This window comes from Lepidothrix coronata, unplaced genomic scaffold (genome assembly GCF_001604755.1).
Source record: "Lepidothrix coronata isolate B3197 unplaced genomic scaffold, Lepidothrix_coronata-1.0 Scaffold52, whole genome shotgun sequence".
Lineage (NCBI taxonomy): Eukaryota > Metazoa > Chordata > Aves > Passeriformes > Pipridae > Lepidothrix > Lepidothrix coronata.
The window spans coordinates 1169858-1194395 of NW_016690232.1; the positions used below are offsets into that span (position 1 = coordinate 1169858).

A 24538-nucleotide genomic window follows, 5' to 3' on the forward strand; every position below is an offset into this window, starting at 1 on the left:
AGACTGCAGAGGGAGTGTAATGCATTACCTTCATGTCCTTGATTTGTTTCTTCCAGTGCCAAAGACATGAAGCACCGTCTGGGTTTCTTGCTGCAGAAGTCAGACTCCTGTGACTACAGCTCTTCCCAGGGCAAGAAGGAGAAGATATCTTCAAGCCAGAGGTAAGAGCAGGTGGTGTCATGTAGCTAAGCATGTTGTTCACTGCCTCATCAAGCTGGACTCCATTAGTGTTTCTGCTGCTGCTTCCTAGTTCCTCCTGAATGCCTGTGTTTGAATCTAGTGTGGCAAGAGTCCTTAAGTGTTGACAGTCCCTTTTCATGAAGAATGTTGAACTAGAGATCCCTTTCTGCCAACACTTCTATGATTCAATATCTATGTGCATGTGGGAAGGTGTGTGCCGTCTCCTGGGCAGGGGAACAACGCCATCCCAGACCCAATGTGACTGGACACACTGCAGAATCAGCATCATTGTCTCTTGGGGCTGGATTTGTGCAATGGTCCACACAACTGCAGAGAGGTGCTGACACACAAAACAGAGTGAGCAGCCTGCCAGGGTATCACTGGTGCAAGGTGATGGTGTTCTCTCCAAAGAGGACTCCAAAGGCTCCTGGAATAGATGAACCCTAGATGTTTTAGTATGGCAGGTGGAAGGAATGCAGGATGTGTTCACACGTTCCCCATATGTTTCTAGTTCCCACATTCCTCTCTCTTCCACATAACTACTGTTCACCTGACATATTAGAGAAATCAGCTCTTTGGAGTTCACTGATATGACCTATAAGAGTGATTCCAGGTCCATGCTCCAGCAAGAGATGCAGCCTCTCACAAAATAAACATAAATTCCATAACAATTTTTCCAGGAAAATTCCAGCCCGTGGCTGGTGATAGGAATTGCAACCCAAAATTTCTGTAGATTAGATCTGGGATCCCCAGGGGTATCTGTAAAGCAGGCAGGCATTTCATTCTTGGTCTCTAGTGTATGCAACAATCAGGGAAAAATATTTTCTAATGGTACTGAGCAAAAAACCAAATTTGTCCCTTCAGTACTCCCCTTAACTCTTCCCTGTGTTTCTCCCTTTGTCTCCTTTTAGGCTTAGCCAAGAGGAAGTCAGAAAATGGGCAGACTCTTTGGAAAACTTGATCCATCATGAGAGTAAGTAAAGAGGGCCCTTATGCTGCCTGGAGTGTGTGTGCTGTGAGCAGTCGTGGGAGGGGACATGGGATGTTACCTTATGCCTCTTAGGAGCACACAAGATCTCCTTTGGCCACACATACCTCTGGAAGGGGTGATGAAGGGTCTTCTTGCTCAGATCCAAGGCAAGGGTCAATCCCAACGAATTGTGTGTGGCTTTGACCTACTGCTGATCTGTCCCATTTTTGAAGGCAACTGGCATAGTCTGTGTGTAAGGGGAGGGCAACCCTGGGGCACACAGTTTGTGATGGGCTAAACAAGAATGAAAAAGTGGAGACATTGTTTGCAGCTGAGCCCCTGGGAGACTTTGTCTTCCCAGCAGTTCCAGGCTTCACTGATGTCCTTGAGGTTTCCTTCTCATGGTTCCCATGGCCTGAGACCTTGTGGAGTGTGTTGTCTGTCTCCTCGGGGCCTCATGGGAACACAAGAATTGCTTGTCTTCTCCTGGCTGAGACACTGAAGTTCACAGTGGGGGAGCAGGCAGCTGAGGCCCCACAAGTGACATCCCCAGGGGACTCTGAATTCCAGCCTCCCACATCACGCACGAGTCACTGTCATGGAGGCAGGAGCTGTCCCTGCTGCTAGACCCAGGGGAGCTCCTCATTCAGCTCTGGCAAGGAGAACCCAGAATCACTGTTTTCTGGGGTTTGTGGGTATGACTGTCCAGGAACCAACACTCTTACCTGAACTGGTTTTCCTCTAAACAACCCATAGGAGGACTGGCTGCTTTCCGTGCGTTTCTCAAATCTGAGTACAGCGAGGAAAACATCGAGTTCTGGGTCAGTTGTGAGGACTACAAGAAAACCAAGTCACCAGCCAAGCTCAGCCCCAAGGCCAGAAAGATCTATGATGAGTTCATCTCAGTGCAGGCCACAAAAGAGGTACGTGCACAGAACATTTCTTGGGCAAAGGTATCACCCTCAATTCTGAACCAGGCCAGCAGTACTGGGATGTAGAGATTGATAGTTTCACAAGAGAGGAAGGGTTCTGCTTCTCTGCTTGTTAGCAAGGAAATGGTGTCATTTTTATTGCTTTTATGTCAAACTTGGATAGAGAGAAAGTGTGTTTAGTTACAACCACATGGCCATTCCATGTGCACACTCAAATGTGAGAAGCCCAAGAGGACTATGATTCCCAGTGTTCCAGCTGCTCCCATGCAGTTTGAGTTTCCTGGCTGGCTGCATCCCAGAGGGATGTGTGTCAGTCTCCCCAACAGTTCTGGCAGCAGGGATGCGTTGGTATCCAGCTGCACAGATTCTGCCGTGGCAAAGGGTGTCAAAGGGTGTCAAACAGCCATTTCAGACAACAGCTCACCAACCACACTTGGTGGAGAGAAACTTGGATTTTCCCTTTCCTGTGCCAGCCACTTCTGGGATGGGTTCTACTTACACTGTCCCTTTGGCCCACAGGTGAACTTGGATTCATGCACACGGGAGAAGACAAGCCACAACATGCTGGAGCCTACACTGTCCTGCTTTGATGAGGCTCAGAGAAAAATATTCACCCTCATGGAAAAGGATTCTTACCGCCGTTTCCTCAAGTCCCCTTACTATCTGGACTTGGTCAGCCCACCTGGGGCTGGCTGTGGGCCCGAAAACTGCAAGAGAAACCATACTCACTCCTTAGACTGCAACTCTAACATCATCTCCCAGTGTGCCTGAACCTGCAGCAAGGCAGGTGCGGGCTGGGCTCTCGCAAGAATATATGGCAGCAAAAGCATTCATTGGCATGAAGCAACAGAGCTGTCTCCAATAGCTGTCTAATGTCCCAGTTGTATCCCATGTCATGCAACAGCCAGCATTTGTAACCCAATCCAGGCTCAGTTTGTGTCGCAAATCCTCCTCTGACTCGGTCGGTGTGGGAGTGCTGGGGTCTGTGTCTGACAGGAAGGCTGGGTGCACTCATGGCGTGCCCGCTGTGGGTCTGGCAAGCCCTGCGAGCCCAGGCGGGTGCTGGGAGCTCCTGTCCAGCCCCGGCACTGCCCGCCGAGGGACCAGGCTTGTGGTGTCACCCCGTGACACCCAGCAAGGAGCAGGGCAGAGAGGAAGCCCAGGGAAGCGTCGAGGACTGTGATCTCCCCTTTCTAATCCACAAAAGCTTAGGTGAAAAGGACTTGCTCTGGTCCTTAGCTGTTCATATAACTCCCAAAGGTGTCTAGGCTGTCAGAAGTGTTTGCTCAGAGCTCAGGGCTCAGGCTGTGCTGCATTGCAGTAATCAGGCATAGGAAGAGCTCCTGCTCGTTCTCAAAGGGAGACCAAAACTTCTCAAACAGCCTCCCTCAACCATCACAGCCACCATCACAGGGAAACTCTTCCCTCTGGCTGCTGCTCCCTCTGTAGCTTCAGGTTTATGCTAGGCAAGGATCTTTCCTAGAGCTACAGAGCTGTTATTTTGGTGGAGGTTCATTATTTCATATATTATTAATTGTGACCTTCATGCTCCCAGGTTAAATAATTTAGCTGAGCAGAAGAGAAACATGTTCCTTCTCTCCCACACTGATAGATGTATATTCCTGACTCTGGGAGTGCCATTTGTATTCAGGTTTACCTGTCCTGGCTTGTATGGAGCAGTTTGTGATGGAATAGGACCACAACAGCTGGGGAGGAAAGGCCCTCCTTGGGAGTACTTGAAAACATTGAGGGGTTTTATAGTGATATTTACGTGAGTTTGCATTTCAGTAGTAGCATGGCTCACTTTTCCTGAAGATGATAGGAGGAATGTGTCTATCTCAGTACTGCTGCTGGGCTTTGCCAGAAGGCAACTTACTTTTTAATTGCTGTGGTTAGACACGGCCTTCGCTGTGGGCTTTGGGACTGGCACTGATCTGCAGTTGGAAGCACAAGAAGCAGCTGCAGAACTTGCTGCCTTGGGCTGCAGCACCAGGTATCTCACTCCCCCAGCCCTTGGTCTCTCCTTAATTAGGTATCGCTGCTCTGGCAACTGTGTATTCCACACTCTGCATCCCAGTCCAGACAACAGTTCTCACACCAAGGTTTTGGCATGGCAGGAGGAGGATGTGGTTCTCCAGGCCCATAGACAAACGCCTTTTTTAACATTTGCTTTATTTTGTATTTATTCAATGTACTAACACATATTGCCCTGCATGTTCAGCTAAAAGATGGAGAGGCTTGCTAAAGTGCTGAACGTAGCCAAGCATGTGGCTATGTTTTAGTTTCCCCTGGTACTGGGAACTCTTGATAACTATTGCAAAAACTGTATTGATATTTAAATAATGATGAATACATTCTAAATAAAAATGTTTGCGTTAGTCCCTTCTAAAATGCCATTGTGTGAACCAAAGAAAACGCATGAAAATCCAATTCATTGGCCAAGGTTGCTCTAAAGAGTCATTTTAAAAGTGGCTTCACTCATAGGTTAAGTCACAGCTGATGAAATACCCATTATGTCCTCCAGACACCCTCAGCACCATGAGCCTGGGGGATGTCAGGCTTTTAGGGATCCGTGCTGTTCCTGACCATCAGCTCAGCACAGGGACCACCCATCCTTGCCAAGGCTCTGGGGTGAGTGCGAGGCACCCCTTAACAGCTTTGGAGGGGGGAACATCAAGGAGTACCTCCTTGCTGCAGACACTTTCCCACCAAAGCTCCAGAGGGTAACAGGTTTTAGTTCAGAGCTGAACCTGTTCCTGGGCCAAAACACAGTGGGGGGAGCAGGGCTGGCCTTTGCTCAGCCCCTGTGTCACCACAGCTGCTGCTACTGGTGTGTGAGCTGACCCTGCAAGCCAAAGCCCAAGGCAGCACCCACACAGTGGGGCTGGGATTGCCTGTGCTGCCCTGGCCCTGGGGAGTTTCTGCTGGATCAGCCTCCTGGGGCGATACTTTTATTCCCTTTTCAGCTTACTTTCAGTCACTACATCACTGCAGCAGAAGCTCTCAGAGGCCTTTGGTCTTGCCAGGACCTTCTGAGCACAAGTTTTGGGAGTGCCCTGTACAGGGTAAGGAAACACTGCACCTTCAGTGCAAATAGACAAAATGAACAGTCCATTGAGTTAGTAGCAGAAATACATGTTTATGTGTGGATTACTGAGTGGTACAAGAATATGGGTTATCACAACCAGTTCCTCTGCACACCAGCACCTCACATCTTCCCCACATGAAGATCTCTAGTGGAAATCACACAGAAAATTTCAGACCAAAAACTTCCTTGCAGGTGTGAGGAGCTGTTCTTCGCTCCTAACCTTGGCCACAGAACACAGCACCCTCCAGGGAGTGACCAAGGGCTGGGCGGAGCCTGGATGAGCCCCGGGACATCCTCAGCCCTGTGGCTGCCACTGTGTCAGAGGCTTTGGCAGTCCCCAAGACTGGGACTGGGCAGCTGAGGCAGAGCCCTGCCTCAGCACATGGGGCAATAGCTGGTCTCTCCATGGTTCACATCATGGCTGGTGAGGTGCAAGGCTCGTCGTCACTGAAGTCACCATAAAACACACATCAAGCCATCCTTGGCGTTAATCTGAGGGATGCAGCTGCAGAGAGCCCTTTCCCACATGTCCCTGTGGCACAGAGTGGGCGCCAGGGAGGTGTGGAGGCAGTGCCTGGTGCCCAGGGACCCTGGCTGTGCCCCACAGCAGAGGTTGGGGTACCTCGGAGAGCACGAGACGTGCCTCCTGCACCAGCTCAGGTGCCAGGATGGACCAGGGCTGTGGGCACAGGGCGATCCCAGAGGATGTTTTGGAAGATGTACCATCATGTTCACTTGGGCAGATGGCCAAGGTTTCCTTTGAGAGGGTCTGGGACCATGCTAAACCCATGCATCTCTGTGATGGACCCCAAGCACAATATCCAGAAACTCTGCTTTTTGGCTCTCTGACTCACAGGGGATCCAGATGCCCATGTTACGAGTATGTATGTATATGTGTGTGTGTTTATACTTATATAAGACTATAGGAATACAGATGTACATGTTGTGTGTATAGTGCCATATATGCTGTATTTCTAGAGAGCAAGAGTGATAAAATACATGAAGTATTTCCTACCAGAAATATGATGGTTGGTGTCAGCCCGACAGTAAATACCTCTGGGCCTGTGGAAAGCTGGGCCATGGGCTGGGTACAGGCATTGCCACCTTTCTGGGAGAGCCTACTCATATAATTAGCCAAATGACCCTTCTACACAAACACAACTTCCCAAGAGCTCCAAGATGCTTCAGGGGCCACATTTTATGGCTGCCCAGTAGATCACTGGCAGCCCTCAAAGTAGACTTCCAGCATTTTAGCAGAAATTGAGCTGGGGAGGGATTTCCAGTTTTATCTCTCCTGAATCCAGCCTCCGCCTTTCTTTTCAGCACATGCATACCTAAACACCTTCTCCCTACCCCACACTACTGTAGCTGTTGTAGCTACTGACGTCTCAGCTTCTGATGGTGCATAGCAAGATAGCCTCCAGCAGCATCCCGACCTTATGGCGTTGGTGGTGGCATTTAACTCTGAAACATGTGAGGGAATCTGGAAATAGCTGCCAAAGGATTAAGTAGAAATGAAAGATCTAGGTCCTTCTGCAGGGAAGCCTGTTCGGCTTTGCATTTCTGAGTCACACTGTAAATAAGGAGCTTGAACGTGCTGAACCCGCTTGTATTGACACCAGTTCATGGAGACGTTGGGAGAGTGCAGGGAGCACGGGCAGGCAGAGGTGGTGGGAGCACCATGCAGCAGCAGAGGAGCTGGCTAAGCTCCCCATCCCATGCCCAGCCCTGCTCCTGCCTCCCCAGCTCTGAGCAGTGGGCACTGCTGGGGGATCCTGCACCCTTTCGGTGGGACCCTCCTGCTCCTCATGGGCTCCCTTGGGCTCTTTGGGGGCACCCAAGCCACCCCCTGCATTCACCCCTGCTGCTCCAGCACCAACTTTCCCAGACCTTTTGCTCCAGTGTTTAAAAAAAAAGTCACATTTGTGACTGCCTCCATCCTTTCCCTGCCTCCCCACTCCTGCCTGGAAAACATAGCCCACTTCCTGCAGCTCGGGATGTATTTTTCTTCATCACCATAGTGACAACATGTAAATATTTGGGGCTGGTGGGGTTTTGATCAGATTTTGAAAGTCTTGAAGAGGCTGGCAAATCCGTTGTTTATGTTACTGCATTTTGCATGGAGTCCCATGACTTGCAGCGAGGCTGAGCAGCCCAGGGAAGGGGGCTGGTCTGGGATGCCTGGAGGCAGCACGGACATGGGTTATTTTGCTGGCATCTGTCAGGTTGCTGGCTGAAGTAGCTCCTTGCAAGCCAAGACCTGTGGATGCTGCACCAGGAAACCATCACGGGGATGAAACGGAGGCCCTATGGAGCAGTGGTTCATTGCATTTGCCTCGAAGCTGAAATAAGATCCCAGCTGCTTTTCATGTATGCCCTTGCCCCATCCTCAGGTGTGATTTATTCTGTTAGCAGTGGGCTGGCTTTGAATCAGAAAAGAGCTGGTCTTTTCAGAAACAGCCTATGGAATCACACATCCTTGGCAGATGGGAGGAGACAGGAGAGAGAGTTGCAGGCTACACAAACTCAGCAGTTTGCATCTGTTCAAGAATCTAGGGGTTTATTTTTCATGTTTCCAATGACGGTTTTTAATTTGGGTTTGGTTTTTGGGTTTGGTTTGGATTTTTCAAACTGGATCTGAACAGCTGCAATTGCAGCTTTTTTTCTCCCCAGCATGACTTTCCTCCCTCCTCTGATCGATGCCCCTCGGTTGGGTTTGTGCAGAAGTATCACTTTGGCATGCCTACTGCAGACAGAAGCGACTGGAGCAAGAAACCCCTGCAGCAACCCCCAGAGCTGCCATCCCAGCACGCCACAGACACCAGCCCTGCGAGGGCTGTGCACTGGCACTGGGACATGGCGCGGGCTGTGGTCTGAGAGCTCAGGACATGGTGCAAAGGTTGGAGAGAGCGAGAGTTCTGGGTTGCTAAACAGTCCTGGTGTTTTGGACAAACAGGTCTTGTTTTACCCTCTTTACTGTCTTTAGTGTGGAGCAAACAGGCTGTCTCAGCACTGACTCCGAGCAGAGCTGCTGGGGAAGCGGTGCTGCAGGCTCGCTCTGCTCACCCCTCGTGCCTGCCAGGTACACTCTGGGGCTCCTGGTTCTGCCATACAGCCATCACTGCCATTCCTGCCATCCCTGCTGTATGGCTGTCACACTGTCCCTGCTCTGCCTCCATCCCTACACGGCTGTCACTATGCCTGCTGGTTGGCTGCTTTCTGAAGACAAGATGATGCCAATCAGGCAGTGGACACATCTCACCCTGCACCTTGGCCAGGGAGGGAAGAACCTGTAGGGTACCTGCGCAGTCTCAGCAGCACCCTGGGAAGTTGGGAGGAGGGAGCGAGCCTGGGCCAAATGAGTGATATGGGCAAAACTGTGAGAAAAATTGTCATGTCCTAAGGAGTCCTAAGAAGGCAGCGTTGGCACCCCAGAGCCTCCAGCTAATGCCAAGCTCTGCAGCGCCAGAGATGTGCCAGCTGCCCAAGTGGCTCCCGGTCACTGTGGACCTGGGGCTGCTCTGCCACCCTTCTGGGTCCCAACTCCAGGGAATTTCTGTGATTGGTCTTTCGTGGGAGAGGAAAGAGATGGGAAGAGAGGAAACACCAGGACATCTGACAATCCAAAGCACGGGGAGAGATGTTTAGCAACATCCCTGGGTGCTCTTCTAGGGTGGTATGAAGAAAGTAAAGCAGCTGCAGGAGAAGGGGCGGGTGTTTAGATAGAAGCAGTGGGGATGCCTTGCACAGCCCTGCCACATTGCTACTTGATTAACTCCTGATAAAACTCCGACCGCACAAATCTCGGCAGGGAGTCTTTCTCCATCAGGGCAAAGATCCTCTTCTGGGCCATGTCAAAGCTGGTTGGTGACGGCTCCACCAGGTTCTTCATGGTCACAGCCTTGGTGAAGTGGTCGATGTTCACCTGTGATGGGAGTGTAAGAGGGATGGGGACCTTGCCTTTAGAGGGGTGGGTGATGGCATCTCCTCTCACCTGCTCTGCCCCAAAGGGTGTGGGGAGAGACTGAAGCAAGTTCTTTTCTCTGGAGGAATTATTAGTGGCAAAGCTGTAAGGATGAGGTCTGTCCTGCAGCAAAGCTAACTTGTGGAGGAGGATTACTGTACATTGCCATCCCTTACAATTAATGTCAGCCCTCTGTGGGGAAAAGGGGGACAGGCATGTGTTGAAGGTGCACATGGCAGGAGACAGCCCAGCAGAGGCTGAGCATGAAAACAGGGGCACCAGGGCTGTGAAGGGTGGGAATGCAGCACATGGGGATGGGCCTGCCCCTTGCCAGAAGTACAGCCCTCTGAGCCCCTCAGCCATGGTATAAGGTGCCCTGCAGCCATCACTCTCCTATGGGAAGGGGGTCAACAGTGCAGCAGCCTCACCCCTCCCAGTACCATCTCCTGCCCCATGGCCACTGACCTCTTTGGGTGCCTCGGTCTGGATGAACTCCTCATAGATCTTCCTGGCCTTCTCTGCCATCTTCACAGGGGACTTGATTTTCTTGTAGTCCTCACAGGCCACCCAAAACTCGGCATTCTCCTCGCTGAACTCGGAGCGCAGGAAGGCAAGGAAGCTGGAGAGCCCATCTGTGGGAGGGCCGAGCCCTTGCTGAGCACTGGCAGTGCCAGGGAGGGGCAAGCAGCAGCAGGGGATGTGGAGAGAGGGGAGGTGACTGACCACAGGGGGATGTGAACTTACACGGGTTTTGCAGGAGCTTTTCCAAGGAATCACGCCACTGCAGAGCCTCCTCTGGTGATGGCCTGAAGAGAGTAAAGAAAGCCCAGGTGGTCTATGCTTACCCCACAGCCCCAGTCTGGGCTCCAGGTTTTTAAATAATTCCTTTAAACATGTGGAGAACTGGAGTAACAATCTGCAGGGACTTGCAGAGCGAAGGTGATGGTCTGGGGATGAAATGGTGATGCTGCTGCATTGTAGCATGAGTGCCCTCCTCCTGGGGAGAGCCGAGTGCCAGGGAAGGTGAGGATGGGGCTGGGCAGGCAAAATCCCCCATTTTTGACCAGAGATGTGGCTGACCTGCAAAATGGGTCCCCTCTGCAGCCACAGGTCTCCTCCTTACCTCACTGCCTGTGCACGGGATGGCAGGGCAGGAGCTCTGCAGGCAGCTGGGATGCATCTCTGTGTTTTCCTGCTGGGGTGGGGAAGGATGCTCCCTGCTGGCAGGGGCTTGGTCATTCGGCCCTGTGCTGCTGGGGCTGGGGTCAGCGCCCTCCACTCCCACAGCCCGCCTGCCCCGTTCCCACGCCCTAAGGCAAGGCAGGACAATGGCCTCGGCACCCTTCCCAGTGGAAACCTCCAGTGTTTTCCAGCTGCGAGGTTTTTCCTCTTTTTTTTTTTTTTTCCGTATTTTTCAATGTGACTAAAGAGTTGGGGGAGTGGTTGACTGTGGCTTTTTCCTGTTGTTTTAGTTAAGCTCCAAGGAGTTTGGCCAAGCTGCCTTGGGCTCACAGTTCCTGCCCTGTGACCCACCAGGGCAATGCCTGGTGTTGGCTGGAAGGTGAGGGAAGCCCCTGTGCAACTTGTTTTGCTGCCACAGGCGCCACGTGTTGGGGCTGAAACCCCCTGGGTGAGCGGAGCATCCCAAGGAGCGTGGGCAGGACAGCCTGATGCTTCAGTGGTGGGTCTGGGGGAAATGCAGGTGCTGCTGCCCAGCCGTGCTGCCCATGTGGCTCCAGTGCAGAGAGGGGAACAGCAGGAAAGCAAAGCTTGCTCAGGGTGGGTACTTGGCCTCACTTGTCATCAGACTGCAGCAGTAAGGACCACGACAGGGGGTTCTGATTGTTCACTTCCTGGACCTCAAATTGCATTTGCACTTCTATCGAGGATCAAAAACTCTCCCTGTTCCTGCCAGGTGACTTCTCACCCCCATGAGGTAAAGCATCGCTGTAGTAACCCAACACAATCCAGATTTCCTGGAAACTACCAAATTCACATTTCCATTATCTGAATGTCCTAGGGATGATATTAACAGCAAGCGAAATTCTGACAGGTGAGTGATGACAAGGCTGCACAACATTGCAGTGCAGAGAAAACAACTCCTCCAGGCAGTGGGGAGAGAGGATGTTCTCTGGCTTTCTGAGGGGACAGCTAATGGGGACAAATGTGTCTCGGTCACAGAGGCATCTGGGGCATGGCAGCTCTGTCTGCCCTGCTTGATCTGGGCAGCTCTTGCCAGGCAGCACTGTGGTGAGCAGGCACCCTGCCAGAAAGCCTCCCCCTCCATATCACCCGCCACGGCCTGGATTAGCAGGCAAAATAACTAATGTTTCATATGCTTTAACTAATGCTGATAAAGCAGAGCCAATATGATACACCAGCTCAGTGCCAGAGAGCAGTGGCTCAGGACAAAGGCAATAAGGTGAGGAGGTGCCACCATCCCAGAGCTGCCTAGAGCCAGGCATCACACCATACGGTCACACAGCCAGCTCAGGGACACGCTGCCATCCCAAAGCCAGATGGCCGTGAAGGCTGGCACCTCTGGGCTGAGGCAGGTGACTCAGAGAAGTCCAAGTGCCACATGCCTCTGGGAAAAACCTTTATCCAATAACAGGAAATCTCATAAAAAATAAATTGAGTTTCCATGGGAAATCTAGTTTCCATAGAGCTGTATTGCCTGACATGTCTCATGCTGCCCTGACATAACTTCCTGAGCCTGCACTTAGCAGTCAGGCCACGAAGAGCATGCCACAAGCTGCCTGCCATGTAGAGCCTCCTGTGCCCCCCCCCCAGCAGGGTTTCAGCTCCTCTGCACCCCAAAAGGGCTCATAACCACCCCATTGGCTGGGCACAGGTGCCAGCACAGCCCACCCCAGCGCAGTACTCACTTCTGGGCCTTGGGTGGCTTCTCTGGCTTCTCAGGGTAGGGGATGATGAAGTCAATGGCTGAGTCATGCTTCTGGATCAGTGTGCCCAGCTTCGTCTTGATCTCCTTGGCCCTGCAGGAGGGGAGGAGCAGAGGTAGGTCAGGCAGAGGAACAGGGCAATGGGGACAGTCACAATCCCTGCCCTGCACAGCCCCTGGTGAAGTACAAAGCTCTGTAATTACTTACAGATGAACAAATGTACCCTCATGTTGTAAAGGCTGCGCCTGGCTGGTGCTGTTCAAACCGGGCGCTCCGCATTAGCGGCAGCTCTTGATCTCTTCACTCTATCCCCATCTGTGGCTGGGATAATTGTATCAGCAGAGCTGGCGGGCTCCTCTGATGGTGAATTAGGGACGTGTGTGCAGCACTCAGTCTCTATAGTGATGAGCCTGAAGAAGTGCTGGTGAGGAGGTGAAGGAGCTGTCTCTGGAGAGGAGGCTGTGTGGGTGCCGTGCTGGGCTGCACGGCAGTGCCTGCCCCACCGGGCCCTGTCCCACCCTGTGCCTGCCAGCCCTGCACTGCCAATGGCATTCAGAGCAGGACACCCTCAGAGATACATATATATATATATAGTGTAATAAGCAAGCTTTATATCTGCAATACAAATAGACACCTCCTGAGTGCTGCCTTCCCCGGGGCAGAGGGGGAAGAACAGTTTTGTCAGGAGTTGAAATACTCTGACTGCCAAAAGCTTCATGCCAGTTCCCCGTTGCCCCAAGGCCATGCCCTAGACCTCTGTTTGGAAGAAGCAGAAACAAGAGGGGTCCTGGGGCTTGACAGCAGGCCCAGATGTCTCCCGAAACATTCCCTTTTGTGCAATACAATTTGCAATGAGGTCCTGAGCATCTAAAACTGCAGACGAGGCTCCCCTCTGCTGCAGCTTAGCGATGGTAGCAAAAGCAAGCTGAGCTTTTGCAGGGAACACTGAGGTGTGCTGTATAAGGGTGAAGAAATAAAGGTGTGAAAACAGATACCCCAAGCCCCATCTTTGCAGGGCAGGACTTTTCCCTGACACAGCAACATTTGGTGGTTTCCAGGTCGTCTTGCTGGTAGAGGAGGTGAAGGAGAGCAAGGGGACACACTGCTCCTCACAGGCTGGCTGGGCTGAGCTTTTGGCATGGCTGGCAAAGCCAGGCTGTAGGTCCCTGGCTTCAGGGCTCCCTACAATTTTCCTCTCTGCTGTTTATTTTCACAAGCCCTCTGTGGATGATCGCTCCCTTGCTATGTCTGCTATTTTATTGCAATTCCTTTAATTTTTTTCCCTCCCTGTAAAACTCTCTCTGTGTTTTGGTTTCCACTCGCCAGTCCCCATGGGTGACTTTTTGAGACCCGGAGCAGGGGCGTCTGCTCTGCTCCCTGCCAGCTGCCCCCAACTTCTGTGAAGAAATCTGCCTCTAAACAGCCACCCTTGCATGAAAGCTCAAAGCAGGCCCAGCCAGAGTGAGTAGCCCAGCTTGGGGCTGCACAGACCACCCGCTGTGGGTGTACGGCACGGGGCATCACACACCCAGAAACCCAACTGTTTTCATGGAAAATGTCAGCAGCTACAGGGACTAGCAGTTCCCACTGCTAGTGCTTCTGAGAAAACTTGAATCTTGGATAGAGCAGAACCTCAGGCAAAAGGTGATGAGGTCGCCATGCTCCCACACTGAGGTGTCTGGGACAGGGATGCTGCCGCGTACCGTTTGTCCTGCTCCCTCTGATAAATAAATAAAATGCAGATAAATGCTTGGAGCTGGCTCCTGATGTCCAGTGCCTGAGACTGTCTCTCCTGCAAGCCTCAGGCACCCTCCTAGCCATCACAGCCATGCTGGGACACCCATGGCATGGCCCTGACCAAAGAGGATGGCACGGCTGCAGTGATGGGGAGCAGGTGAAGCAGGCAAGGAGCTGCAGCCCCATTAGCACCAAAGCAATGGGTGGGTGCAGAGGGTGCCCCAGGAAAGCTGTTGGGGCAGAACAGCCTCTCCCTTGATCTGCTTTCCCAAACATCTGTGCTGGTGGCTACAGGTCCCTGCAGGGAAGGGGACACATGAGTTCAGGGAGAATCTCTCAAAGAGGGGCTGAGCAGAAATGCTGGCTGCCACCATGTGCCTCTCCCTGCCACAGCCCAACACTAGGGAGGGTAAAGATGTGGATGTTGCCATGGCCAACCCACTGCCAGTGCTGGGTGCTGTGCACCAGGGACAGTCCCTTCCAGGAAACTGGACCATGTGCCCTATCATGAGAGGCTCATCTGGCAGGAGCAGGGGGAAGTCGCCCACCTCTGAAGTAAGGATGGTGGATGCAGGAGGTACCGTGTAGGCAGGGAGATAACATGAGCTGTGCTGGAAGCAGGGGCACCAACAGCCAAATCTAGCCCATGGTGACCTAAGGAGCTGGGAGGACAGGACCAGTAGTCTGTTGCTGTTTGAACATGACCTGGGGACCCCCCTGCTCTGGTGTAGATGAGCTAATACATGCACAAGGTGGTTGGGATGCTACTGATGGCAGTTTCACACAGCAGCAAGTACTCTCCTGGATAATGCTCAGAGCTGGTTCAAAGTCCTTCTCTCTGATTCCCATCCTCTGACAGTGACTTATGGGCAACATCTGTCAGGCTCAAAGGGCACTGACAGGCCCTAATAGCCCTGAGCAGCTCCAGCTGAGCCCCACACCCTGCACGTTAATGGGGCTCCATTTAAGCTCAGCCCTGGGGCCTCTTTGTCTCAGGCTGTGCTGTGCAGTGGTGTTAGACCTATGTGGCAGCCCCACTGCATGCTGCTCCTAGTGAGACTCTTTGGATGGATCCATCCTGTTCCATCCCATGGTGCTGTCAATGGACCACCAGTGGCTGCCCACCCCACTGGAGCCCTGCAAGTCCTGGTGTCAGGACAGCAGAAAAAACCTCCCCCCTGCACTGGAGCAAGTCCTGGCTGTGGGATCTTTATGAAATCCATGGCGGCAGCAGAGGTGAGGAAGGTTGCTAAAAGGAAGTGAAAGGACTGGAGCGGGCTGAGAGATTGCAGGTTGAGGGAGGGAAGGGCTATTTAAAGACACCATCCTGGCGTCCTCCAGCAGATGGATTGCAAGCTTTCAAGCAAGACTTCAGCAAAGGCTAAACAGCAGGGTAAAAAAGGCAGTTATAAACAAAAAGGCATCCTTCAAAAAAACCCAGCTATGGCCAAGTGAGAAAGAGCAAGAGGACCGTAAACGGTGGAAGGTTAAGTGTGAGAACAGATGGGAGAATGCCAAGAAAAAGTCTGAGAAACAGCTTCCAAGAAGCATTAATAGAAAATATGGGCTCTGTCAAACACATCAAGAGCAAGAAGGCTGCTCGGAGGGCCAGGAGAGACTCCAGCTTTAAAAACAAAACAAAAATAGAAGCTCAAAGGAGTTAAAGCTATAGCTGAAAGCTAAAGGTGCTGCTGTGCCCAAGGGCAGGAAGGTGTGAGAGGAAATGCCCCTTGAGGGGAAAAAGGCTCCAGAGGGGATTCAAGGAGCCATAAAGCTGCAAGTGTGATGCTGTATGGGCACGTCAGTGGCAGCTGTGTCAGATCTGTGGTGGACACATGGACAAATATGGTCTATTGGAGAGAAGTCAAGGCAGCTCTGGCGGTAGGAAGAGATTCCTTCCAACCTATCGTCCTCCTCTGAAGAGGCCGGCAACCACGTTTTGTGGGGAGTCAGGGGGTACCAGCCCCTTGGGTCTTCAGGGGACTTTGGGTGGGCTTTCCAGACCCCAGGCAGCCGCAGGGGGGAAGGCCATCTCATGGATGACAGCGTGGGAAAGGTAGCACACAACTGTGGGGATGGTGCTATGGGAACACAGGCTAGGACTGTGCTGTTAAACATCACACACGTGGGGAGAAAGGGGTCAGTGGCCGAGGAGCGGATATTGCACTCCCCAGGTATGGCACTCGGGGACAAATTGTGAGGAACTGCGGGAAGATCTCATGAGACTGGCAGTGGAGCAGCTGTTAGAATGCCTCACACAGCAGTGCAAAGTGATGCGCAGGGGGCAAACGCAGTCCTGACTCTGCGTATGGAAGTGTAAGTGAAGCTGCCTTCAGGAGCAAGGATTTGAGGGCACAACAGGTGAAAGCATCAGCATAGCAACAGGGGGAGAAAATCTTTATTAAGAAAATTTAGTATTAGAAAGCATCAGAAGAGTGAAAACAAAGGGGATAGCAGAACAGAAACACGTGGATCACCCACATCTGGAAGAGTGCTGCTTGTCTGCCTGTGGCGCAGGAGGCTGCAGGGGAGCAGGCAATGGAGTCACTAGGATGGCCCAAAGGCACATTTCCAACAAAGAAACTGCCACAGGCCCATGCTCCTGTTTGTACCTGTGATGGGAATTTGCCTTGCTTCTGGGCAGGCAGCATCAGACCCCAGTGCCACAACTTCAGCTGGGACTTCTCTGGAGCTCCCCCCAGGACAGTGAATGTCCCCTCATTCTCATCCAAAAACCAGTGCTGAGGCATTTGCAGCCATGAGGGAATCCTCATTGGGGGGATTCACATGTATAGTCTTTTCCTAAGCTTCCTCCTTAGGTGAAGCATCGGGTGCCCTGATGCCGCAGGGAGACCCCAGATTCCAATCACCACGGAAATGGCTGGGGGCTGGAGCTTGCTGTGGCTCCAAAGAGGGTTGAGAGCAGCCTGGGAGGCAGCACCAACACCATCAGGGCAGGTTTTGAGGAAAGCACCCGGGTGGGTAGGCGTGAAGATGAGGATGGGTGCCACAAGCCAGGCAGAGCTGGTGCTCTGCATGGAACTGAGCCTTGTGGAGAGGGGCCAGGTCTGGCTAATCCGTGTGAGAGCAAGACACAGGCAGTTAAAGAGGATTTAAAAGCACTTGTGAGCCAGGGCTGGTTTTGCCTCAGAAAGGCAAAACCTCTTTTCTGCTTTTTTCCTCCTCCCCTCCTCCATGTTTTGCAAATATTAAGATCTGACAACAACACACTCCTGCTCAGAGCAGCAGGGGTAGAGGGGTGGGTTTGGGGCAGCCCAAACTCACCCAGCAGAGAGGTTCCCAAGTCAGAGTGGGTAGTTTGCAACTGAATCACCACTCACCCCACTAAGAGTCCCAGCCGCTTGCAGCACCCACTGAGCCGCCCCCAGAAAGCCTCCCTTCCCTCCCAGTTCAGAGCTGGATAATCCCAGTCCCCATATGAGATGTTCATCTCGGGGACATGCTTAAGGAAGAGCCCCTGTGCCTCCAGCTGCCCCATCAAAACCCTGCGGGGAGGCAGCCCCCTGGCATCCTGGCCGTTCTCACCTCTCCAGGCACGTGTGGGGCAGCGCTGCTAATCCTTTGCACATCTTGGCAGGCTGTAGTTTCCTCGAGCCGTGAGAAGAGTGTGAGTGATGGCTAAACCAAGCAGCAGTGGCTCCGTCTGCAGCCCAGCTCCCCCCTCTCGTTCCTATATAGCGCCGGGAGCTGGACCCCTGCCAGCCCCGTAACCAATGCCGGCCGGCCTGCTGCAGCTGGCCCCGGCCCCAGCAGCTTCTGGATTTTGTTTTCTTCTCTCAAAGCTCACACGGGGGGGAAAAAAATGTGGTCTTTCTGGGGTGAGATCAGGTAATCAAATTGGAAGGGCCAAGCTGCTCTCTGGGGGGCTTCAGGAAGCCCACAGCCTTTCTTTTAACAACATATCAAGCTCCAGGTCAGTATTTAGAAGAGACAGGTAGACATGCTTCATTCAAGTGAGGTTTTTTTCCAGTGAAAAACAGTACTTTCAGAAAAAAAAAAAAAGTTCTTATGAGAAGTCTTTCTGTTGATTTAAAGGCTGTGGCTAATGTCAAAGCATCCACAGCTTCAAAAGTGGCTACTGGCTGGTGGATAACAGTGAATTTTGTGCCAGAACAAGTTCCTTTTCACGTAAGCTTGAAAAAACAAGTCTTTTCATCATAGCAAATGTTCTGGTTTTATCTAACAATGACACTTTGATGAGTCCAAAAGCATTTGCAGTGTGATTTTTCTCCCAGCCTTAGCCAGCCACTCAGGCACAGTGTAGGTGCAACACCAACAAGTGAGGCTGCCTGCTGAGGGGCAGCTCATGGCAAACACAGGGACCAGCCTGGCTCCAAAGGGTCCCACAGCCAAAGATCTGGCCCCCCTCACGGCTGCTGAGGGGAAGGATGAGCTACAGCCAGCAGCTGCAATGGAGTCACTCCTAGCACAGCTTAGCAGCACTTGGAGTGGAGAGGGTGACCACAGCCAGCACTGAAAACCTGCTGTGTGCCTGGCCCTGACCTTGGCTGTCTGGGTGACTATGAAAACGTGCATGAGTGCCTTGTTTAACACTCGGAGCTGGGAATAGGAACCTTGCTCCCAACCTGGCTGTCCACACCCTGGGTCTCTAACGATCATCACTGCCCTGACCAGCCCCACCTGCCCCCCAGCCTGGGGCTACATTTAAGCTGAGGCCTGTTCTTTGAGCTGTGTCGGAGCTGTGCCTGGTTCTATTTTCCACCTGGATTTTGGACCCGTTCTGGGACTACGCAGTAAGACACTGTCTGCATTTCAGCTTGTGAGCGCAGTAAGTGAAAGGTGGATGTCTGTTGGAAACTGCGCCTCCCTGGAGAGCTTGGGCAAGCTTTGTACTGGTTTGTAATGGAAACTGAACGAAAAAAAGGACAGCCTACAATTCAGAGGATTAGATGCTCGAATGATGTTTGCCTGGGCTTGGGCTGACTAGAGTCCCCCAGATGTACCCAGGCAGGGGTGCCAGATGTGGGGTCTTGCTGGGGTGGGTTGCCCCTTCCCACTGCTGGAATTGAGGTGCTCACCAGCCTCTCCTGTGTCTTGCAGAGGGGGTAAGGAAACTGTGGCAGCTGCAGAGGATGGAGGTCCTTTACTCCTTCCCAGGCTGCTATCATTCTGCGCTTTTCCCAGAGGAATCAGGAGGAGGGTCTTTTATTAGCATGGAGGTGCCTCACCCAGTCAGTGAATTGGAGGTCACCTGGTCATCCCAAGTCCCAGCAGCTGGGGTGCACCCCCTGCTCTCCAAAGGAATGCAGCCTTGCAAGCTCTGCCCCTGTACTGGGCTGTACCAGTACCTTGGGGTCAGAGAGCATGTCAGGACCATACATTTGCTAGCAGGGATGTCACTAGGGTGTCACTGAGTGCCATTGAGGCTGCTTTGAAAATCTCCTTTCAAGCATGATGCTGTTTGTAGGATGCTTTGCCAGCTGTCCAGGCACCCCCTGACTCAGAGAGGAGCCAGTGGCAGTGTGGGCTGGGTGAGAGGTGCCAGCAGTTCTTGGGACTGGGAAGGACAGCAGGGCCATGGCACCACGCGGGAAACCCCCGTGGCCCCACGCTCGCTGCTGAGCCATTGGGAATTCAGTTATTTCTTCTCATTAATCTGCAGTAATAAAGTCAGCATTGGAATCCCTTGGGTCTGTGGGACCAGGAGGTTTGTGCAAATGCTGTCCAGGAGACACTGAACACCCTTCTGTGCTCTCTTCCCAGGTCCAGCCAGGGCTACAAGCCCCTGGAAAGCAGAGAGACACGCCAGGCATGCCAGGGGCATGGCCCCATCTCTGCAGACCTCTTGCTGCTTGGAGGAACCTGGAGCTTCACCCAGTGAGACACCATGGAGGAACTGTCTGTTTCCTAAAGACTTTTACCTCCTTTACCTCTTTCAGCCCTAGGTGGGCAAATCGCCTGCTCCTGTGGCTCTGCCGTAGTTCAGTGGTTGATGCCCTGTGATCTCTTCCACAGCTCTAGGGTGGGGGGGTTTAATGAGTGCACAGAGCAAACTGAGGAACTGAGGTCCAAAATGTGTGAGGAAATTCCATGCAAGAAGGTGATAAGGAAGTTATACTGTGTGCTGGGATTGCAGTTGTGCATTCTAACAGAGACTTATCTGAAACACTGAAGAAGAAACTGTGTGCCACTTGAGCAGAAACAAGGGTTACACAGAAATAGCTTGCATTTTCCACAGACCTTTGTCCAGCAATAAATGTTTGTTTCGTGTGTTTCAAGGCTTTGGAGTGCTAAGAAAATATTTCCAGTAAGAAACTACACAGACCTTCCTTTTCTTCCCACGACAGCTTAATTTCTTTAAGAGCCCTTCTGGGAGAGCTTTTTGGAGATCCAAGTGTACTCTGAGGACCAGATTGTCTTATATACACAATGGCTGGTTTCCTCCAAGAGTGCTCTAGGCTTGTGTCTTGCAACTGCCCCCTCAAAAGCCATGTGGAATCTCCCACTACACCACATTTATCCTGGGCCCTGTTATTTCCAGACTTTATTATCCTTTCTAACAACATGCCTTTTATAGAAAGCAGCCTAGCTGCTTTGCAGTTTCCTGGTTCCCACTGGAACTTTTTAAAAACTAGTATCATATTTAACAATGTTGACTTTTTGGTACAGGGATCACTGCAATTCTCACCCAGGAGAGTATTTGGCAATTCATCTGAGTGCTCCTTCTGGCAGACTTTTAACTATGTGTTCTAAAAATGGGGTTAAAAATATTTTTATTTTTTTCCCCCTGCGTGCTTTGGGACAGTCATGCAAATGTGTGTCCCCTACGGAATGATGCTAGTGTGAGCTCCTTCACAGCAAAGGGCAATGCAAGTAATTCCTCAAGTCTTCCTGTGATGGCTCTTTTCTTCCTATAGAGCCTAATCACATCCTGTCCCTCAGGCTCCCTTTCTGCTTCTCACATAGTCATAATTCATTTTTATGCCTTTAGGATGCTTTCTTCAAGTCTTCTGTGGCTTGCCTTTTACCTGTAACTTTCCAGAGCTTACATTCTTTTTTCAGTCTCTCTTCTGTATGCAATTTTTACTACTTTTAAGGTCTTACCACTTCAGGTGTTCATTTCCACTCCCCTGTATAAGCACATCCCCTTTTTTAATAATCTCTTTGAGCACTGGAGTGCATTATGCCTGTGTAACCCAGTGCTGCATGCTTGAACAGCTTTCCTGCTCCACAAGTTCAACACCCCTCAGAGACTTGTGTGATGCTCCTGACCAGCCTACCTCTCATCTCCCTTTGGATATAAAATTTTACTCTAAAGGTATTGTATTTGCTCTCACTGGGACAGTCTGAGGAGTAACTGTGGCTCTGTGGTCCCTTTGAACTGAGCCCCACACGTGGTTGAAGAGTTGCTCGAGTGCAGGCCTTGCACCATCTCACTGCCTCTGCCAACTTTCTGAGGTCCTGCCCAGTGATTAAACTGCTTGTGTAGAGGACAGAGATGAGATCCAGGCTCCCTTCATTTGCCACATCCAAGTCACTGACACAGGAGCCACGGGTGAGGTCAGAGAAAATCCTGAAAAGCAGCATTACCCGGAGTGCTGGGACTCTGGCCAGCTGGGAATTTGGGAGTCACGTAAGTCCTGCATCCCAGCTGTCGAGCCACCAAGTTCCTCGACCCCAAGCAGGAGGCCTGAGAACAGTTGGGACTGCAGCTGGGACAATGCACTGCTCGTTGTGGCTGCTCCATGTCCACAGAAGGAACCTGCTCCCCTTCTGGTACCTGGGCAGCATGGGGCAGGGGCAAGCCCATTCCAAGATGTGCGTGTGGCTGGCCTCAGCTCTTGCACATGCACAGCACTCTGAGGAACATGGGTCTGAGCTCTGATTCATTTATATAAGGAAAGGCCAGAGAGACATGTGGAGACAGGTGTTTTCAAGTCAACCCAAGTATTTTCGTGGTGTTGATGTGACTACAGGCACCAAGCGACAGCGCAGGCCCAAACAGCTGCGTCCCTGCAGCAGTCCCTCTGCACCCTCAGCAGATCAGCGAGGACAGTGTTGTTTGCAGAGACCTGCTGTGGGCAGAGCCACCCCCAGGCGCCTCAGCAGCTGTTGCTGAGCACTCAGGAGCTCCGCTATCTTAGCAGCACTGGTGCCACCGTGTGCTCTGTGAGGTGCAGCCTCTGCACAGACAGCTGAGAGCTGATTCTGCCTTCCTGTGTCCATCTACTGCATGGCCGCTTGCCTGTGGGCATTCCCTGTAGTGTCACTAAAAGACACAATCTCGATAGGTAAGGCTGGGTTGTTGATGTGCAGGTGACAGGTATAATTTAAACACAAAGCTGGCACAAACAGATCAGTCATAGGGTTTTATTCAAGGCCTGGATTACACCACTTTATCTGCATTTGCTTTTTGGATCCAGGTAGCAGAGCACATTGTTTCTCCTCATCCAGCATCTGCATTTTTGATTCCTTGACAAAATGAGCCACTGTGTAAAGAAGTGCACCCACCTCTGGCTCCACATTAGCCATATAAGCACCCTGCACCTCTCCCATGCGTGCGTTCATCCTCGGCCCAAAAGACCGTCTGAATGGTGAACCAAGCTGTTTCCTGCCATCCCTTTTGCTCTACGTGCCCTGCTGTGGCACTGCCTTTCCCAGCTCATGGATGGCCTTGTTCTCCAGCACCTTCACCTTCTCCTCGCCTGGCTGCAGCACACAGGCCACCATAGCCCTGGCCACTGTTTCCACAGGCACTGAGTAAGCGGTGGGGAAGACCCGAGCCACAACACCCAGGAACTGCCGAGTTACCCACTCCATGGGCCGGGACTCCTGGCGCTTGCACAGCAGCACCCTGCAGAGTGAGGAGGTAAGGTGGGGTCAGCCTGAAACCATCCCCAGGGGAAGGCTAGAGACTGGGTTCTACAGCTGCACCAGGGCACAGACCAGCTTCCTAAACCCACATGGGCTTTGGGGCTTTAGCAGGGCCACAAAATGTGACTGAGCTGAGCCCCTGGACACTCAACTCCTTTTTCCACTGTGCTGCCAAAAGCAGGATGCCGGTTCTCCTAGGCAGCAAGAGTGCAGCGCAGCTGAAAGGACACAGGTGAGTACTCCCCCCCTGCATAAGGTCAAGGTCCATGCGGAGATAATCTCCGACCTATGTGCTCCAATCTCACGTGGCACTAGCACTGGGATGGGCCATGGGAAACTGCTGCAGAAAGCAAGCTCTGCATTGGGAAGCAGTCTGCTCATCCGTGAGCTGCATTTGCACTTTCCCCTGCTTATGCATCCTTTCTCCTTCTCCATCTCCCAACCTGCTGCCCTGACAACCCTCCACCCAATCCCTGTGCCTTCCCTCCTCCACTGCTACTCACGCTGGCCGGAGAATGGTACAGCGATCAAAACCAACAGCCTGGACCAGGTTCTCCACTTCTCCCTGTCAGAGCAGTTGGGTAGAAATGAAAGGAGACAAGGATGACTGCAAGCACCATCCCTGCCACTCCGTGAATGGGCAGGAGAGAGTTGCTGAGCTGTGGGCAGGATGGCACTAATGCCAGTGCAAAGCTGGAAGAGGCCAGGCAGGGAGCAGCTCTCCAGGACAGGCAGCGTGGGGCGAGTGCCCGCAGTGGACACAGACTGTGAGTCAGCAGCGCACCCTTGCAACCATCATGTTAACTGCAACGGGCCGCTCCCGAGAGCAACTGGACTTTGCATCCAGCCTGGGGATGGATCCAGCCGGCAGACAGCTGTGAATCCAGCAGGTGTTGGGAGCGGCAGCACACAACATATGGGGAAAAAAGCTTTTACGATAGGTATGGTCCCACCTGGGGAGCCTGTGGGCTATCCATCCCTGGATAGTTCACATCTCACTGGGACATAGCCCCCCCACCTAGCTGTGAAGCAGCTTGAGGCTGGGGAGCTGGGTCTGGGCTATAGACCCTGGCGAGTCTTTCTAGGTTTAAAGAGGAAGATAAAAACTGCACGCAGGGTTATGCTGCTTCAGATGAAGCCAGTCACACAGCAGCCCCTTCCCTTGTCCCACAGCACAAGGAGGACCCCCAGAGCTATTTGCAACTCTTGAGACCTCAGCTACTCCTTCCTTCACGAGCATCCCAGCATTTTGTGACTCCTACACAAGCACCAGGAGCCCACCCCAGCTGACTCCTCACCTTCACGCGGAGGTAGAGGAAGCTGCTCTGTGCGTTTGCCCCCTGGGAGGACTGCAGGATAAAGTGCTTGCAGCCCCCTGCCCGTGCCAGCTCTGCTGCCTGCGCCACGTAGTCCCGGTCCACCCGGACAAAGCCGTCCTGCGGGTAAAGGGGAGAGGAGGGTCAGCAGGGCAGGGAGCGCGCAGGCAGGGCAGGGGGCAAATAGGACCCCTGCTCTCCCAGGGGGAGGAGGGGCCCCACTCACTGCGCCAGCCTTGGCCCTGGTGGTGCCCAGGCAGCAGAAGCCCACGTCGTGCCCCTGGAAGGCAGCGGCGTGCTCGCCCAGCCGCTCGAAGTCCACCACCGCCTGCTCCTGCGGGGAGGCCGAGGGTCAGCGCGGCCGCCCAGGAACCCCCACTCCGCGGCCCCCCCCACCCCGGGACCGGACCCCCGCACCACGGCCGCCTCCGCCTCCTGGCCCAGGCTCAGCCGGCGCCGCCCGATCAGCGTCACCCGGGCGAAGAGCCGCCGGGACAGCAGCTCCCGCAGCAGCGCCCGGCCCGTCTCCCCCGAGCCGCCCAGGACGAAGCAGGTCCGGCCGCTGCCGCCACCCGGCGCGGCCGCCATA

The 24538-nt window shown here is 52.8% G+C and overlaps 3 protein-coding genes across 6 annotated transcripts in view; 1 reads left to right on the forward strand and 2 right to left on the reverse strand.

The window, feature by feature from the left end:
• The window catches only part of RGS4 (regulator of G-protein signaling 4), a 32536-nt gene extending 28063 nt beyond the window's left edge, over positions 1-4473 (forward strand). For all 4 annotated transcript variants that reach the window (XM_017815719.1, XM_017815720.1, XM_017815721.1 and 1 more), the window contains 4 exons: positions 57-161; positions 1092-1153; positions 1907-2073; positions 2602-4473. In XM_017815719.1, coding sequence (XP_017671208.1) covers positions 67-161; positions 1092-1153; positions 1907-2073; positions 2602-2853 — 576 coding nt within the window. In that variant the 5' untranslated portion in view covers positions 57-66 and the 3' untranslated portion in view covers positions 2854-4473. The remainder of the gene's footprint in view (positions 1-56; positions 162-1091; positions 1154-1906; positions 2074-2601) is intronic.
• A 723-nt stretch (positions 4474-5196) lies between these two features.
• Positions 5197-17448, reverse strand: RGS5 (regulator of G-protein signaling 5). The gene is made up of 5 exons (XM_017815723.1): positions 17324-17448; positions 12023-12133; positions 9879-9940; positions 9600-9766; positions 5197-9095 (listed from the first exon to the last, which is right to left on the reverse strand). Exons 1-5 carry the CDS (start codon positions 17365-17367, stop codon positions 8934-8936), a joined length of 546 nt encoding a protein of 181 aa, XP_017671212.1. The 5' UTR covers positions 17368-17448; the 3' UTR covers positions 5197-8933.
• A 4667-nt stretch (positions 17449-22115) lies between these two features.
• Positions 22116-24537, reverse strand: HTATIP2 (HIV-1 Tat interactive protein 2). The gene is made up of 5 exons (XM_017815636.1): positions 24367-24537; positions 24176-24283; positions 23932-24069; positions 23137-23198; positions 22116-22613 (listed from the first exon to the last, which is right to left on the reverse strand). The coding sequence occupies exons 1-5, from the start codon at positions 24535-24537 to the stop codon at positions 22388-22390; spliced, it is 705 nt and encodes a 234-aa protein (XP_017671125.1). The 3' UTR covers positions 22116-22387.
• Between the last annotated feature and the right edge of the window lies 1 nt (position 24538).